Source organism: Chinchilla lanigera, unplaced genomic scaffold (genome assembly GCF_000276665.1).
Source record: "Chinchilla lanigera isolate Chin_1 unplaced genomic scaffold, ChiLan1.0 scaffold00105, whole genome shotgun sequence".
NCBI classification, from domain to species: Eukaryota; Metazoa; Chordata; class Mammalia; order Rodentia; family Chinchillidae; genus Chinchilla; species Chinchilla lanigera.
Window position 1 is genome coordinate 954,272 of NW_004955506.1, and position 16,205 is coordinate 970,476.

A 16,205-nucleotide genomic window follows, 5' to 3' on the forward strand; every position below is an offset into this window, starting at 1 on the left:
ACGAGGGCCGCCGGAAGCAGCTGGGCTGGTAATAAAGAGAGGCGCGGGTGCACGGCGGGTCCCTAGGGTCGCCCTGGTCGCCATTCCTCGGAAGACTCGAAACCCTCCCCTACCAGACTCCTCTTGCTGTCGGGGCACTTGGGGACGTGGCCGACCCTAGCGAAGCCTGCCCTGAAAGTGGGAGCGGTGAGTGGCGCGGCTACTGGTCGAGTGCGCGTCTGATGTTTACCTTTTCCGTGGCCTGCGGAGAGCTGCGGAAGGAGCATCCTGCGAACTTCCCGGTGCCTTTTCTCGAGCCCACAACGCGTTAGCCTGTTATATAGCTGCCATTTATCCAAACGAGGAATCCACACTAGAATACCACGATCTACGATGCAGGATTTGCTGAAATGTGTGTTGCGCATACTTTTTTTTCCCCCTTTACCAGTGATTGCAGAGGGCTTCGCGCATGGTAGGGAAGCTCTCCACCACTGAGCTACACCCCGAGCCATTTTTATTGTTTTGAGGCAGGGTCTCCGGTTGCCTAGGATGGCTGGTCTCGAAATTGTGATCCTCCTGCGTCAGCCTCCCGAGTAGCTGGGATTATAGAAATGCACCACCATGCTTGGCTTTTATGTGTTCTTATTGTTTCTCAGCGTAGACTAGCACCCCATTTCCTCTTTGACTTTTATGAGGTAGTTAGGATTTGTCTGGTGTTATCCCATGACTAATTTCAAGTTATGCATTTTTGGCAAGACAACTTCCAAAAGGAAATAGTATCTGCAATGCTTCCTAGAAAATACATGATGCCAATTTGTCCCATTACTGGTGAGGATAATTTTGATGGTTTAAGTGACAATCTGCCAAGTATCTATCATAAAGTTACTATTTTCCCCTTTGTAAACAATAAATACCTTTGGGAAGATACTTTGAAACTGTGTAAATATTCTGCTATAGCCATACTTTCTGTCACCAATTTTAGCCCCCTTTCTTTCTTTCTTTTTTAAATTTTTGTTTTTTGAGGTAGGATCTTGTTATGTAGCTCAGGTTGGCCTTGAACTCAAAGTGATCCTGCTGCCTCAGCCTCCCAAGTGCTGGGATTACAGGTGTGTGCCACTACGCCTGGTGCATGTGTTTCTTGAAATTTTTTTTTTTCATTTAATTTCACATTTTTCTCATTACATTGCCCAAGGAAAGGAAGAAGTCATGAGTTACTAAATGCACTATTTTGCCATTCAGGCAGAATTTAGGATCTATTTTACAGTTGTTTTTGTTTCAGAGCTGAATCAGAGTGGAGTAGGTCTGACTGCTGCTGCTGTTGGGGAGGAGGGTGAGAGTTCCTGGCAGAACAGCAGAAAGCTGTCACCACGAGACTTCCTGTCTGGGTGCCTGAGGGTCCTCCAGAAAGATCAAGGTTGGAGGGAACTTCAGCAGCTTCTGTAAGGAAATGGGGATGGCACAGGCCTGGAGCTAGTTCTGGGGAGGCAGGAGGTCTCTGTCCTTCCATCTACATCCCAGGATCCCCTGTTGGGCCACTCATATAGACAAGGCAAGCCTGCTCCTCAACTTTGCAAATTTATCAGAATCTGGAAACATTTTTACCTTTTGGCTTGAGACACTGGAGCTATGCACTAACTATAATTCTTTCTCACCCTAAGAAAGTCACATTGAAGAAATTTCTATTCCTGCTGGGCATGGTGGCACATGCCTGTAATCCCAGCCCTCAGGAGGCTGAGGCAGGAGGATCTCTGTGAGTTTGAGGCCAGCCTAGGGTGTATGGTGAGTTCAAGACCAGCCTGAAATGCATAATGAGATCTGTCTCAAAAGAAAAAAAATTCCATTCCTATGGGAAACTACAGATTTTCTAGTCACTCCATGGTTTAATTAATTGCTCTGAGGGCTTTTCTGTTTGTTTTTTAGTGCTGGGATTTAATCTAGGGCTTACACCTGCTAGGCAAGTGCTCTGCCACTGAACTACATCCTCTGCCCCTTTTCTGACTTCTTTTCCTTCTTTAGAAATTAGATGCTTGAGGAGCCTTCTCCATTTTTATTACTGCATTTTTTCCTTTCACTGAAGCCATGGGGCCTCAGCCAGTGCTGGCACAGGATAGCACTTATGCTGCTCTAATGGAGCCCAGAGAGTCAGGAGATGCCTGAGTGTACAAATATGTTCACTCCTGTCTGCTTCTGGCAGCTTCAGACCTGAAATAATTACCACTGTGGTATTTGCCAAATGGTTTTTCTATTTCTATTATTCCTACATTTATTAGTTGGAACTCTGCTATAAGAGCCTTCCCTTTCAATTTTTCTATTTATTCATTTTTTAAAAATTTATTTAAAGGAGGAAAGGTTTATTTAGCTCACAGTTTGTAGAGGTTTAGTCCATAATCAGCTGGCTCCCAGGCAGGGTGGCACATGGCAGAGGGGCAACAGTTCATGGCAGCAGAACATAGCTGTTGTAATCAGGGTTTGCAAGGGAAACAATTTAATACAGGGCACATAATTTGTAGTATTGTAATTTGGGTAGTCATCCAAAGAGTCAAGTATGAAAGAGTGCAGGAAAGACCCAAAGAATCCAGCTGAAGGCCTAGATCTCATGGCAATGTCCTGCATGAGTCTAGCTGAAGACCTAGAGCCCATAACAATATCCCACATGAGTCCAACTGGAGGCCAAGAGCCCACAACAATGTTTCATGCAAGCCTGTTTCAAGGATCTGTGCTGGGAACACCCCAAGGTCAGTGGTAGAAGCTAGAAAGTCTGTGCCAGCAGGATGAAAGATCTGTGCCAGTAGGCTGAGGAATCTGCAGTGGAACCAGGAAGTAACAGTCAAAATAAGGACCAGAGCTCTCCCAAAGTGAACCACAGCCATTCTCAGCAACAATAAGGTCCCAAGCTCTTTCAAAGATGAGAACAGCTCAGTTCATATCAGGAAAGCCAGTATGACAAGCTCCTCCAGGAGAACCAATAGGCCCCAAACCTCTTCCTCTATAGTTCTCCTTTTTATGTTGTTGGCAACAGTCCTTGGTGGGCCTTTCATACCCAGCACCACACTGATTCAGTTCAGCTAGGTGTTACAAGATGACCACCAGTTGTCAATCCACCACAATAGCAAAAGCAACAAGAGGAAAAAAGGGGGGGAAACAAGCCTCTTTCTGCCCCTTTTATCTTATCTAGGCTGCTGGGATTAGGGTGGTACCAATCCAGTCAGTGGACTGATCTGGCAATCACTCACCCTTAATCCCAGCATACTTAATCCCAACATTGCACTACAAATCAGTCACAACCTCTAGATTCAACCACCGCAGAAAAAGCCTGCCCCCTCATGACTGCATAAGGCTATAGGGGGACATCTAGATACAAACCATAACATTCTGCCCCTGCCCACCCCCTGCAAAGACTCATGTACATTTCTTTACACAAAAGATATTTAGTCCATCTCTAAGAGTTGCCAAAATCCTAACAGTTTAGGCATTGCTGAAAAGTCCAAGTCAAAAAGCTCTGGGGCTGGGGATTTAGCTCAGCGGCAAAGCGCCTGCCTGGCAAGCGCAAGGTCGTGAGTTCGGTTCCCGGTACCGGAGAAAAACCAAAAAAAAAAAAAAAAAAAATGTCAGCTCTGAGGGCCGGGATGTAGCTCAGCAGCACAAGCACCTGCCTGCCAAGCATGAGGTCCTGAGTTTGATTCCTGGTACCAAAAAAAAGTCAACTCTGAGATTTAAGGCAAACTTAGCTGTGAGCCCTATATAAAAGAAAAGAAAGTTAAACACTTCCAACATTCAGTGGCACAGGGTAGACACTTCCATTCCAAATGTTATAAACAGGGATATAAAGGAATGGGACTAAAGTAAGTCAAAAATCCAGGAGGCAAAACATCTGAGGCAGTTTGTGGCAAAATTTAAACTCCAAAGGGCTTGGGTGGCTCCACCCCAAAGGCACTGCTGATTTTTCTCTTGGGCCTGCTTCTCCCTCCTTGTAGTTTTCCTTAGAGAATCCACGTTCCTGGCTTCTCCAAATTTGTAGGGTCTTTGTGCTCCTTTGGCTTCATATAGCTTCACACACTGCCTTTTCAGGGGCACACTGCCTGGCTTCCCAAGCCTGCTGAAATCTGTGGAAGTCTCTCTGACCCCACAACTCTTCCATTCCTCATGTGCCTAAAACCAGTGCCATGTGCATAATCCTAAGGTCTACTGACAGCTGGACAGTGGCCAGGCTTCCCTCTCTCTTGGCTGTAGGGGTTGAGTGCCAGGATCGCTGAGCACTCTGAATCCAGTTCTGAGGAACAAATTCTCTATGCTGCAGTCACTCTGGAACATGGTGCTCCATGGCTTTCTTCTCAAAGTCTTTTACTTTTGTAATTTTGAGGCTGCAAAGGGTGGAGACTTGCTGCTTCTTGTGCTGCTCTCAGGCTGTCTTTTCTAGTCTCCTGTTCCTTCTCAGCAATCACTTTGTCCTATCTTTGCAGTCCACAGCTTTACTGGAGCTTCCTTTCTAGCCAAACTCACTACATTTTAAATCATTCGGCTGAGCTCTTTGCTCTTGATTCATAACATAAATCTGGCTAAAAGTTCCCAACAATAGCCATGCCACTGCCTCAACATTAGACTGGCTTGAAATTTCTTCTACCAGATTAAGGAGTCCACTGCCTTTAATCTCAGTCTCAGGCAAAGTCTCTGGACACGAGCAAAATGCAGAAAAACTTTCTGCCAGTACATAACACACATCCCTTGGAGTCCAACAGCCAATACAGTCCTTCATCCCAGCAGAAACCTCCCAAGCCTGGTCTTTACAGCTTTCTAGTCTTCTGAGCGCTGACCAGAATCTCCCATACAGAACAGCCTAAGCGTTCCAGCTGTACTTTTTCAGCAGCACTGCCAAACTTTTCCAAGCTCTTCCCACTAGCCATTTCCAAAGACTCCTGAACCACATGGTTAGATATAGTCACAGCAATGAGCCCACTTTGCTGGTACCAAATTCTGTTTTAGTTACTTTCCTCATTGCTGGGACAAAATACCCAACACCCAAAGTTAAAGGAGGAAAAGTTTATTTAGCTTATAGTTTGTAGAGGTTTTAGTCCATAATCAGCTGGCTCCAAAGCAGGGTAGAGGAGCATATGGCAGAGAGGCAACAGTTTATGGCAGCAAAAGACAGCAAAAGCAACTAGAGCAAAAAGGGGGCTATTCACTTATTTTTGGTGTTAGTATAGATATTTTTATTTGTTTTTCATGGAGTAATCCATTGCTGCCCTATATTTTGTTGCTTGCGTTGTCCATTATGCTCCCTGTCACAACAGCTTTTGTGAATTTTGGAGCACTCCCTTGCTCTGGCACCACAGCATGTCTTTGATGTGTCTTGTGCTCTCCTTGACAAGCCCAGAACCAGTCACTTCTCAAAGGAACCCTAGCCCTGACCAGTTAGAAGGTGATGTTTAGAAACCAAAGCTCCCATAGTAGGTAGGCTTGTTACTGTTAGGCTGTCATTGCTTCTTGGCTTTCTCAGTCACCATAGGTGGTAAACATGTTTGTATGCAGTATATACATGTGCCTATGTCTGTATCTCTGTGTCTGCACTATGAATTTACTCTCACTATTCTGTCACCACATTCTCTTTCATTCTGTCTTTTCCTGACCTCTTTCAATCGGGCTCCTATTATTCTCAATATCTTTACTGGTTCACTTGGTCCTGGAATAAATGTAAAGTAGTTTGAGAATTGCCAATCCATACTCCTATGAGAAATAAGCCTACTAACTATAGAGCATAATATTTGCATGTAGCTTTTGTTTTATACTTAGGATATATAATCAAAACATTGTTTTTCAGAGTTGTTTCTGTTTGCTACTCTTTTTCTGTTTTTTTGTTTGTTTGTTTGTTTTGTTGTTTTGTTTGTTGTTTTGTTTGTTTTGTTTGTTTGTTTGTTTGTTTTGAGACAAGGTCTTCCTGTGTAGCCCAGGCTGACCTCAAACTCTCAGTGATCCTGCTGCCTTAACCTCCAGAGTGCTGGATTACAGGTATGGGTCACCACGCCCAGCTGAGGTTTTAAAAATAGTTGCAGCTACTTTTGGGCAACCAATGAGGGAAGGAAAAAGAGCTTGGAGACACAGGTCCATATTTTTCCCCCTGTATCCATTTAAGGAGTAGCTGCAGGCTTGAGTTCCTGCTCTAGCATAGAACAAATGTCACCTGATTGCCTTCGGGTCCCTCAGAATGCTTATGAGTGAAGATCATTGTGTGTGTTTTTAGGGCAGCAGCAAGAGAACAGCTTTCCTCATGCAAAGTAGATTTTGGTTCTTCTGCATTGGAGAGGGTGACTTTTTATTGGTGGCTGAGTGGAGAGTCAAGTGAGTATAGCTCTTCAGAGAAAGGATGCGGAAGGAAACTGCTGCTCTGGAAGTCTGCCCAGCTGGTGTGTCCAAACGCTTGTGTATGAGCATTGCATCACTCATTTTTAGCCTTTACAAATTGTCCTTTTGCGTACGTTTTAGAATCTGAAACTGCTTGTATTCTGTTGGGGTCAGACGATGCTTTTTCAATTAAGTACCCATCAAATGTTTATTCTAAAAACAGTTGCTCCACATTTTTATGCATCTGAACAGAAGGGTGATTAATTTCCCTGTGGCTTCTGCAGACCTGATAGCCCCAGGCATATCTTTGGCATATACTCTGGTTCAGTAATCTTACCCAGGCAGGGCCTGATGATGCCACACTCTTCCCACTTATCGGGGATGTGTTAGTTGTAGTGAGCTTGCTAGAGAGGAGAAGACACCTCAGGGCTTGCCAGAGCCTCTCGCCAATGCATTTTGTTCATCTGGGCCGGTGTACGACCCTTCTGTGCCCTGGTACCACTCCTCTGCACAGCCAGCCCTCTTGTGCAGAGGTGCCCAGGTGGACTGCACACCCCCCTCCCTGCCTTTTTGAAAATTGAAACAGGTTCTTGCTATATAGTTCAGGCTGGCCTCAAACTCACTATGCTGAAGTTATGTGCCCACCCTCCCCCTAGACCAGAAGCTTTTGAAGGCCATGCAGCACCCTGTGTACACACAGGGGAGTTCAGAGGGAGCTTTAGACCCCTGCAGGGTTAAGGGATCACTAGGATTAGCTGTGAGGAACTTCCTGTTGTGTCTGTCACATAGTGCTGATGAAAGCCTCCCCATGCAGGGCAGCAGGCCAGCCTGTGGCAGCACAGCCGCACTGTCCACTGTGTGGCTGTTTTCACTGAGGGTGGAGTAGTTGCAACTAGAGTCTAGCAGTGGCTCAGAGCCCCGGTAGTTACTGCCTGGTTCTTCACAGAAAAATCTGCCAAGCCCTGTACATGTGATTCATGCTCTTATAAGAAAGTCTGTTGAACACTCTGAACACTTGTGCGGAAAGATACCTGCAGCCTAAAGCACTGGTTCACTCCTTCTACCTGAAAGACTTGTTACTTTGCATTTGGCCCTCCAGCAGCTCTCTGTGGTCACTGATGGCCTTCACATCTCTTCAGCCATCCCAGTCCTTGGTGTCTTCCGTGTGGGACTTCCTCTTGTCCATGCTCAGTGTTACCACTGTCCATGGGGTACCCGCTTTCCTCCTGTAGAATCTGTGATGCCTCCGTAGTCCTAGTGGGATATTTTGGGGTTCTCCAGATGTTGGACCAGACCATTGACAATTTTTGCTCAATTTTTCTTGTTCTGTTACCAAGATATTATAGTAATAGTTTTGACTGTGCGGCTCATTTTTGTGGTTGATTTTTTTTTATTATAAAACTTGCACCATTTGCTAATTGTTCACTTTTCTGAAAAACAAATATAAGAATTCCTAAAACTAGCCTTGTAGGACAGAAAGATGCCCTGGAAAGAGCTTACAAGTGGTTCCCTTTATACCTAGTCTGAGCTTCTTTATCAGACTAGGGCTCCACCTTCTGTCAACTCTGATATGGTTTGTGGTTTGTGGTAGAAGAAATCGGACAGAAGAGTCACATTCAGGAAGCTTGACAGCTTTAAGGCTGTCTGATGCTAGTGGCTTGCACATTCTACACATTATCAAATAAGCACCATCATGGCTAACTGTACTCTTTATTCTCTGAAGAACCTTTGGGGTTGGCTGTGTTCTTTTATTACAGTTTCTGTTTATCCCCGAGTACAGACTCTGAAACCCATGTACAATCTCCATGTCCAAGTATTATGGTTTGTGTCTAGATGTCCTCCTAAAGCCTCATGTGGTCATATGGTTTTTTCAGAGGTGGCTGTATCTAGAGTGATTGATTTGTAGTGCAGTGCTGGAAATAAGGGTGGGTGATTGCTGGCTCAGTCCACTGATTGGATGGACACCACCCTGGTCCCTGTAGACTGAATACAATATGAGGGACAGGAAGAGGCTGGTCTCCCCCTTCGCTGGCTTGCTTTTGCTGTCTTCTGCTGCCATGAACCATTGCCTCTCTGCCGTGCCCTCCTGCCTTGAAGCCAGCCAACTATGGACTGAAACCTCTACAAACTGTGAACTAAATAAATCCTTCCTCCTTTAACTTTAGGTGTTGGGTATTTTGTCTCAGCAATGAGAAAAGTAAATAAGACAGCAAGTATTGAAGTTTGTTTCAGACCCATGTCAGGTAGCCATCCTAGTGTCTGCTGGGTATCACACCGCTGGGCAAGCTGGCCAAGTGGCAGCACAGTGCAGAGCACAAATTTTTTACTGCCAGGCCTGCTTCCTGTTCAGTCTGGACACTGTCCACAGTCAAGGTAGAAACCTTGAAATCAGTGGCAATCCTGGCCAGCTGGAATGTAACAGCAGTCCATTTCTTCACCATTAAGTGAAGCTTTCAAAAGCTGTCTGGCCTGTTCTAGAAAGTGTCTCACCAGGCGTGATGTGTGGTACGCCTGTAGTCCCAGCACTTGGAAGCCTGAGGCAGGAAGATTGCCGTGAGTTTGAGGCCAGCCTTGGCTGTATAAGTGAGTTCAAGGTCAGCCTACACTACACAGGGAGACCTTGTCTCAAAAGAAAACAAAAACCAAACCAAAACAATAAAGAAAGTGTTCTGGGATAGAGTGGGATCCTGGCCTCCAGGCCTTGGAAGTGGTGTGGATAGCTACTTTTATCTGGCTGCCAAGAACTTGTGGATTGTTCTTGTGTGTCCTGAAGATGTGATTTAGCTTTGGATCTATCACCTGAGAAAGACTCCTGTCCCCTTCCACTTCCTAACATCCCTGAATGAACTGCACTCTGGCCCAGACCATTTCCCAGTTGGCCCTTGTTTGCTATGGGATTTCATTGTGGCTCATCCAGTTGTGTCTGCAGAAATTTGTCCACTTTCTGCCTCAGGATTTGGTGCACTGGCTTGGCACCCATGGTGGCCAAGCAGTCCCAACAGAAGCTGCCACTTAGGCCCCGGCTCTGGAGTTGCCCCAAGGACATGACACTGAGAGCAATGTGCTTTGAGTCATTGAAGGAGCAAGGCTACTGCCAGCCCTGCTGGCAAATCCTGAAGCAGAAAGTAGGTAATTTTATGGCAACACAGGTCTGGACGAGCCGGAATGGAGCCCTACACCAAGAACCAGTTGTGAAATGGTCTGGGGCAGAGCAGTTCAGTTGCAGGTATTGGAAGCAGAGAGGAGCAGAGTTCTCAGGCGTGTGCTGACCTGAGGCAGTGCTTTTCCTGTCTGAAGAAGGTGGGCTCATAGAGAACCAGATGTGGCAGTCTTTGGATAAAACTGTCACTGCCAGATGTCCTCAGGTCTACACGTGGCACTCCTGGGAAAGTGTGCTCGGGGAAGAACCTCCAAAAGCAGCTCTCAAGCCCCTGCCTGCCCACCCCTGGCCATAGTGCCATGGGTCTGCTGGCATGAAGCAAGCTAGGGAGTCCCAGAATGACTCCTTCTGCATGTCAGAAGCCATGCTGGGTGCAGGGATGGGGCCTGACCAGGACAGGTGAGGGTCTCTAGTGTGCCCTGGTAAGGAGTGGGCTCTGGGTATAGTTGTGGTCTATGGCGGGTCCTCAGCAGTACAGATGTAAGAGGTTTTTAGACACTTGTTATCAATATAACAAAGTAGTTTTATGTTGTCGAATCTAATAATAAAATAATCAGACTTTATTGGGTGTGATAGTGCATGCCTATAGTCCCAAGTGTCCAGCGAATCTGAGCCCGGAGGATATTGAGTTTGAGGCTGGCCTAACCAACTTAGTGAGACCTTGTCTCAAAAAGAAAAATGGATTTCCATATTAGTGTGTCTTTGTTTTTTTTAAGTTCACCTTTTCTTGCAAGTTATTGTCTTACTGAAATATGAGTCCATGATTGGAAGTAAAAGAGCAGGGGAGGGCCAGGAATATAGCTCAGTGGCATAAGCACTTGCCTGGCAAGCCTGAGGTCATGAGTTCGATTCCCAGTACAAAAAAAAAAAAAAATTAAAAGAGCAGGGGAACTTGTGTGGGGTGAATCTTTCAGGGGCCTGAGTTCCAGCTCTGGAGCCAAGTGCCGATGGGAATTGGTGCTGGTTCTCAGAACCCTGTGTGGTGCCAGCCCTAGCTCAGCTACTTAGCTGCCTCAGTTTCTCAGTTAAAGTGTATGCACTCCAGGAAACTTTTTTTTTTTTACTTTATATTTCTTATTAGTACGTATTTGTCATACATAGTGACCACATTCATCTGGGAATTTGTACCATGAGGATATGTCTTGATTCTTTTTTTTCCCATTCCCCTCACCTCCCTTCAACCCTTCTTCCAAGGGGTTTACAAAAGCTTTGTTTCCTTTTTTTTCTTCTATTCTTTTTTCCCCCTTCCCTTCCCTCCGCTCCACTCCCCTACCTTTCCCTTCCCATTTGAACATGTTCTTCCTACCTCCCAATACCTACCCTCCACTGTGCTCCAGGAAGCTACTTTATCCATAAAGTAGCTCTTGTCAGTGTGCAAACTCTGTTTCCCACCTGCCTTTCTCCACTCCTTGCTGTAGAGTGAGGTTAGGGTAGAGTAGCCCATGGTCAAGGTGCAGGCAAGCCCTTGAGGGCTGGGCCTGGTAGTTCTGCCCTGCCCACTCCAGAACCATGGTGTGACCAGACAGCTGGTAGCAGGCCCAGAGCTCTGTCCTGTCTCTAGTTGCCCTGGCTGGGGATCTGAGGTGGACACTGGAGAAGAAAGGCCAGAGTAACTGATGGTGCATGCACTCCTTCCTCCTGCTGTAGCTACGGCCATGCTGAGCTCTGAGCAGGCCCTGAGTGAGCTGCTGATGCGCAAGGAGGAGGAGTGGCGGGTACTGCAGGCCCAGCACAGCAGACTACAGGAGGCGGCTCTGCAGGACACTCAGCGACAGCTGGAGGAGGCACAGGGGAAGCTGCGGCGCCTTCAGGAAGACTTCGTCTACAACCTGCAGGTGCTGGAAGAGCGGGACCATGAGCTGGAGCGCTATGATGCTGCATTTGCCCGGGCCAGGGGGCAGGAGGAAGCCAGGCAGGCAGAGATGAGCGAGCTCAAGGTAGAGGTGGCCAAGCTGAAGCAGGAGCTCGCCAGAGAAGTCAGGCATGTGGTGGAGCTGCAGGAGCAGCTGCAGCTCAGGTCACAGGAGCATCGCCTGGAGTTGGACCGCATCCACAGGTGAGACCCTCCACAGTGAATGCCACAGATGCCAAGGGGCCCGCTGCCTCCTGCTTTTGGCTAGCAGCCCATTACTGGCCACATGCACCATGCCCTCACCGTGAGCCCCAGACTCTAGGCAGCAGGGTGTGCAGCCTCAGCATGCCAGGATGATGCAGGCCCAGCAGCCCTGGATGCCTGTTCCCATGTGACAGAAATTATTCAAGGTTCATTTAAACATGTAGAATTTGTTTTACTAATTATAGATATGTTATCTTAATGAAACATGCTTGTTTATTTTAGTGTAGAGTATATATTAATTTTAAAGCTAAGTGAGCTGACTTCACACAAGCTGACATAAGAACCTACAGCGGCCATCTGTAGGTTGTGTTGGCAGGGCCTCCGGCACATGGTCTCTGTCATTCACATGTGTATGCAGAGTTTTGATAAAGTGGTATGGAAGAAAGATAAGACAGGCTTGGCTTAAAAATTTCCAAGTCCCTCCCCTCCCCTGGCTCTTCAGAAGTAGTGCAATTTGCTGTATCACATTCAGAACAGAACAGGTCTTGTAAGGTCTGTCACTGTGTGTGGCAGCAAGAGCAAGCACACTGGGTTCTGGAGGTTTTTCCATGTTGTTACATACTCCTAATTTACATAACATTTGATGTTATTTTCTTGATACAGGTTCTCATTATGTAGCCTAGGCTGGGCTTAAATGTGTGATTCTCCTTCCTCAGCCACCTGAATGCCAGTATTATAGGTGTGTGCCACTGCACCTGGTTTATATAGCCTTTTAACGTACTTAAGCATGATGGCACATACCTGTAATCCCAGCATTCTGGGAGGCTGAAGCAGGAAGATCACAAGATTTGAGAGCAGCCTGCCAAACTTAGTGACTTAGACTCTATTTCAAAAATAAGACAAAAAGGCCGGTCATGTAGCTCAGTGTAAAGGCTCTGGCTTCAACCCCCACTACCACCACCACCAAAAAAAACCACAGACAAAATGTTCTTCCAGAAGATGACAGGGTGAATGGTCAGGGATCCAAGCAAATTCCCAAGTTGTCCATTGCTTGCTTCTGGCCACCCCATGGTGGGGTGTCGAGTTCTGACCTGCCTGGCTCTCTGTTGTGTGCTGCCCAACAGGATGGAGGCTGAGATTCCTGCTCACAGAGGGACTTCCTGTGGTGGACAGGTGCAAGGGGAGGGAACAGCATGGGTGAATGTGGCACCATTATCTCCTATTGAGAACCCACAGGTAGCTTCCAAGGTCCCTGCAGCAGTTGTACCTATCAGGCTGGGCATGATGGCACATACCTGTAATCCCCACACTCGGGAGGCTGATGCAGGAGGATTGCATGAGATCGAGGCCAGCCTGGGCAACATAGTGAATTTAAGGCCACGTGAACTGCATAGTGAGACCCTGTCTTGAAAACCCAAAAAACAAAATGAACCTGTCACAGAGTCACTGACCTCGAGGAAGCTCCATGTATCCATGGTCCCTCAGCAATGTGTTGCAGGACAGATGTGGGGTGTCAGTTCACTTAGTCACTGCAGCACAGCACCACCATCCCTGGAGACCTGGGAGGGGCTGGGCAGTGGACCTGAAGCCAGCTCCCTGTAGGGGGAGGCCACTGGGGCTGGGCTCCCATCCTTGTGTGGCTGTGACCGCTCAGGCTGGTCCTCACCGGCCCTGGAAAGGTCACAGGTGTGTGCACTGGGCGTGGACATTCTTTCTCACAGATGTTTTGAATTTGAGGTGGTTTACTTTTTTTTTTTTTTTTAAAGTGCTTCATAGAGCCAGGGATATAGTTCAGCGGCCCAGCATCTGCTTGGCAAGCACGAGGTCCTGAGTTCGATTCCAGATTCAAAAAAAAAATTCCCATGGTCACATTATCAATCTTGTTAAAATATCCAATTTTTGCAGACTTTCCCATATCTGATTTGAGCTGGGCGCGGTGGCGCATGCCTGTAATTCCAGCACTTGGGAGGCTGAGGCAGGAGGATCATTGAAAGTTTGAGACCAGCCTGGGCTACAAAGTGACCTCAAGGCCAGTCTGAACTGCATAGCAAGACCCTGTCTCAAAAAAAAAAAAAAAAAAGTGCTTACATTATTTTATGACATGTCTCCTCAAATCCTTTGCCTATTCTTTTTCCCCAAATCTGGGCCCGTTCATGTATGTTTAAATCCTCTTTCAGTCCCACACTCTTCCCTTCCATTCTGGGCCCCCAATGCATGAGTGTTAGATATTTTGTTATTACCCTACAAGTCCCTGGGACTGTATTCATTTTTTTTTTTTTAATTTATTTTCTTCCTGTTGTTCAGATAAGGTTATTTCTGTTGTTTGTCTCACTGATTCCATCTTTTTGTCATGGTTGTTCTACCATTGTGTCCATGCAGTGAGTCTTTTATTTTGGTTGTTGTACTTTCTGGTTTTCAGATTTCCGTTTGAGCTGGATGCAGTGGCACACACTTGTAATTACAGCTACTCAGGAGGCTAAAGCAGGAGGATCACAGGTTCAAGGCCAGACTGGCAACATAGCAAGAGTTTGTCTCAAAATAAAATGTTAAAAGAAGGGCCAGAGGTATAGCTCAGTGGTAGAGTGCCCTTAGATTATTTGACCCCTAGTACAAAAAAGAAAGAAAGAAAGAATGAATGAATGAAAGAAAAGAAAAAACGAAAACCCTCTAAGTGCTGGGAATGTAACTGTCTGGTAGAGCACTGGCTGAGCATGCTTGAGGCTGTGGGTTCAATCCCCAGTACTGAAAAAAAATTTTGTTTGATTCTTTGCTCTACTTTTTCTGTGCTGAGATCTTGTTTTTTTCATTTGTTTTTCTAAGTTGCTTATTCATATCAGTGTTGTCTTGGTGTTGGCCTGTGTTAGTGCACTTTTCCTGGTTCTTAGTAGCCAGGCCCATTAGGAGCTGATTTGTGCACAGCCTGGTCAGGTGCAGTAGTCAGGTCTAAGTGGGCAGAAGCCCTGCTCCCTCTGGACCCCACTGCCACCACCCCGGCAAAAGCAAAGCACCACCTCCACATGTAGGGGCCCTGGCAAGTGTCTGTTTTGTGAATATTTCATGTGCTTTATTAGTGCTGTGTCTTATTACCACAGTGACAAGAATGATGAGATGGACCACCAGCGGGAGCAGTATGAGAATCTGAAGTGGAGGCTGGAGAGAAAACTTGAGCAACTCGATGGTGAACTTGCTCTGCAGAGACAGGTAGAGCATCTGGACCTGGTCTCTGCTTGCCTGCTCTGGCTCCTAGATTGCATGGGGTTGTGGAGTGGTTGGCATTCTACCTCCTGGGAAGGTCTCCCTGGACCACTGTCCTTCAGAGGGTCTACGGTGCTGCTGCCATCCATGCTTGGGTGGTGAGTCCATGCCATGCAGGCCACTTGCAAACCAGGAGAGTCTTCCTTTCCTCTGTCGGGAACTCACAGAGGCCACACATGGGTACAGGCTGGGAGAGAAGGCAGTGAAGCAGCAGTGGGGCCAGAGGCATTGGGTCCCTCCTTCAGGCTCTTGCTTGTGCTTGTAGGACCTGCCTGGGCTGACTGTGTAGCTTACATTTCTGTTTAGTGATGGGGTCTTGCTATACATGCCAAACTTTACAGCTTGGAGGGTTGGATGACACAGTTCATGATGGGCAGCTCAGGTCACATGGTACCTTGGTGACTCATGGTCAAGTGTTCAATTTACACCAAAGCCTAGTAGCAGGCCAAGAGCTGTCTTTCAAAAGGAGAGTAGTTGTCTGTGGATGATGTCAGGCCTTACTCCTAAGTCCTACAGGCCTGGATTGCACTTCCCCCATAGAACCTGCCTGCCCTAACACCCCAAGTACCATCAGGTCTGCGGGACCAAGTGACCAAGAGGCAGAGCAGCCTGAATTTGTTGCAGAGCTGCCCCCCCTCAGCATTCTAGGCCCACTGAAAACTTGCAGCTTTTTGGGTTACCCAAGTAAATGGTTGGAGTAAGGGATATGTTGCCTCCAAACTCTGAAGAGTGCTGCTAGCAATTGTGCATCTTCTTAGGTGGGGCCAGATGCAACTTATCCTTCACTTCCAAATGGATATCTCAACATGACTTGTACCAGGTCACAGGAAGCTCATGGAAGTAGAGGCCGCTGAATTTTATCAGATTTGCACATCACCTGCAGATATGCAAATGTCTTGCCTATAAGTTTAAAGCAGTTGCTACCTCTTGCTCACTCAATCCAGTCAGTGTAACAGACAGTGTGATAGCTTTGCGCAGAAAGTCAAGGTGATCATGACCCTTGTGAACTAAACTGTGACATGGGGCTGGAGAGTTTACCCATTGGATGGGGCAGGGAGGTGTATTGCTGGCCTTGCCAGCTGAAAGCAAACTGCTTCTGGTCGGACTGTGAACAGGGATGGAGTAAAAGATTTGCTTGACTGTAGCTATGTTCAGGGATGAGGGAATGCATTTACCTAAGCAGTGAGACTATATCTGGCACAGCATCTGTGGTTGGGGTTGCCTCTTAGTTGGGCTTGCATTCGCCCAACCTCCTTTTCCAAGATCCACCCATCTTCTACACAGGCCAATAGGAGAGTTAAATGGGTTTGTGGCAGGTGCCACCAGGCCTCATCTTTCAGGTCTTTGATAGTGACTAGATCTTTGCAGTCCCTCCAGGGAAACCATGTTGCTTTTGATTTGCCCAGGTAGAGAGCATTC

The 16,205-nt window shown here is 46.8% G+C and overlaps 1 protein-coding gene across 4 annotated transcripts in view; it reads left to right on the forward strand.

Moving 5' to 3' along the window:
• Nucleotides 1-201: 201 nt before the first annotated feature.
• Nucleotides 202-16,205, forward strand: part of Ccdc57 (coiled-coil domain containing 57) — a 106,231-nt gene continuing 90,227 nt past the window's right edge. Inside the window, exons 1-3 of one of the 4 annotated variants that reach the window (XM_013506058.1) lie at nucleotides 202-391; nucleotides 11,123-11,531; nucleotides 14,624-14,732. In XM_013506058.1, coding sequence (XP_013361512.1) covers nucleotides 373-391; nucleotides 11,123-11,531; nucleotides 14,624-14,732 — 537 coding nt within the window. In that variant the 5' untranslated portion in view covers nucleotides 202-372. The remainder of the gene's footprint in view (nucleotides 392-11,122; nucleotides 11,532-14,623; nucleotides 14,733-16,205) is intronic. The other 3 variants (XM_013506055.1, XM_013506057.1, XM_013506056.1) reach the window with 3 other exon arrangements.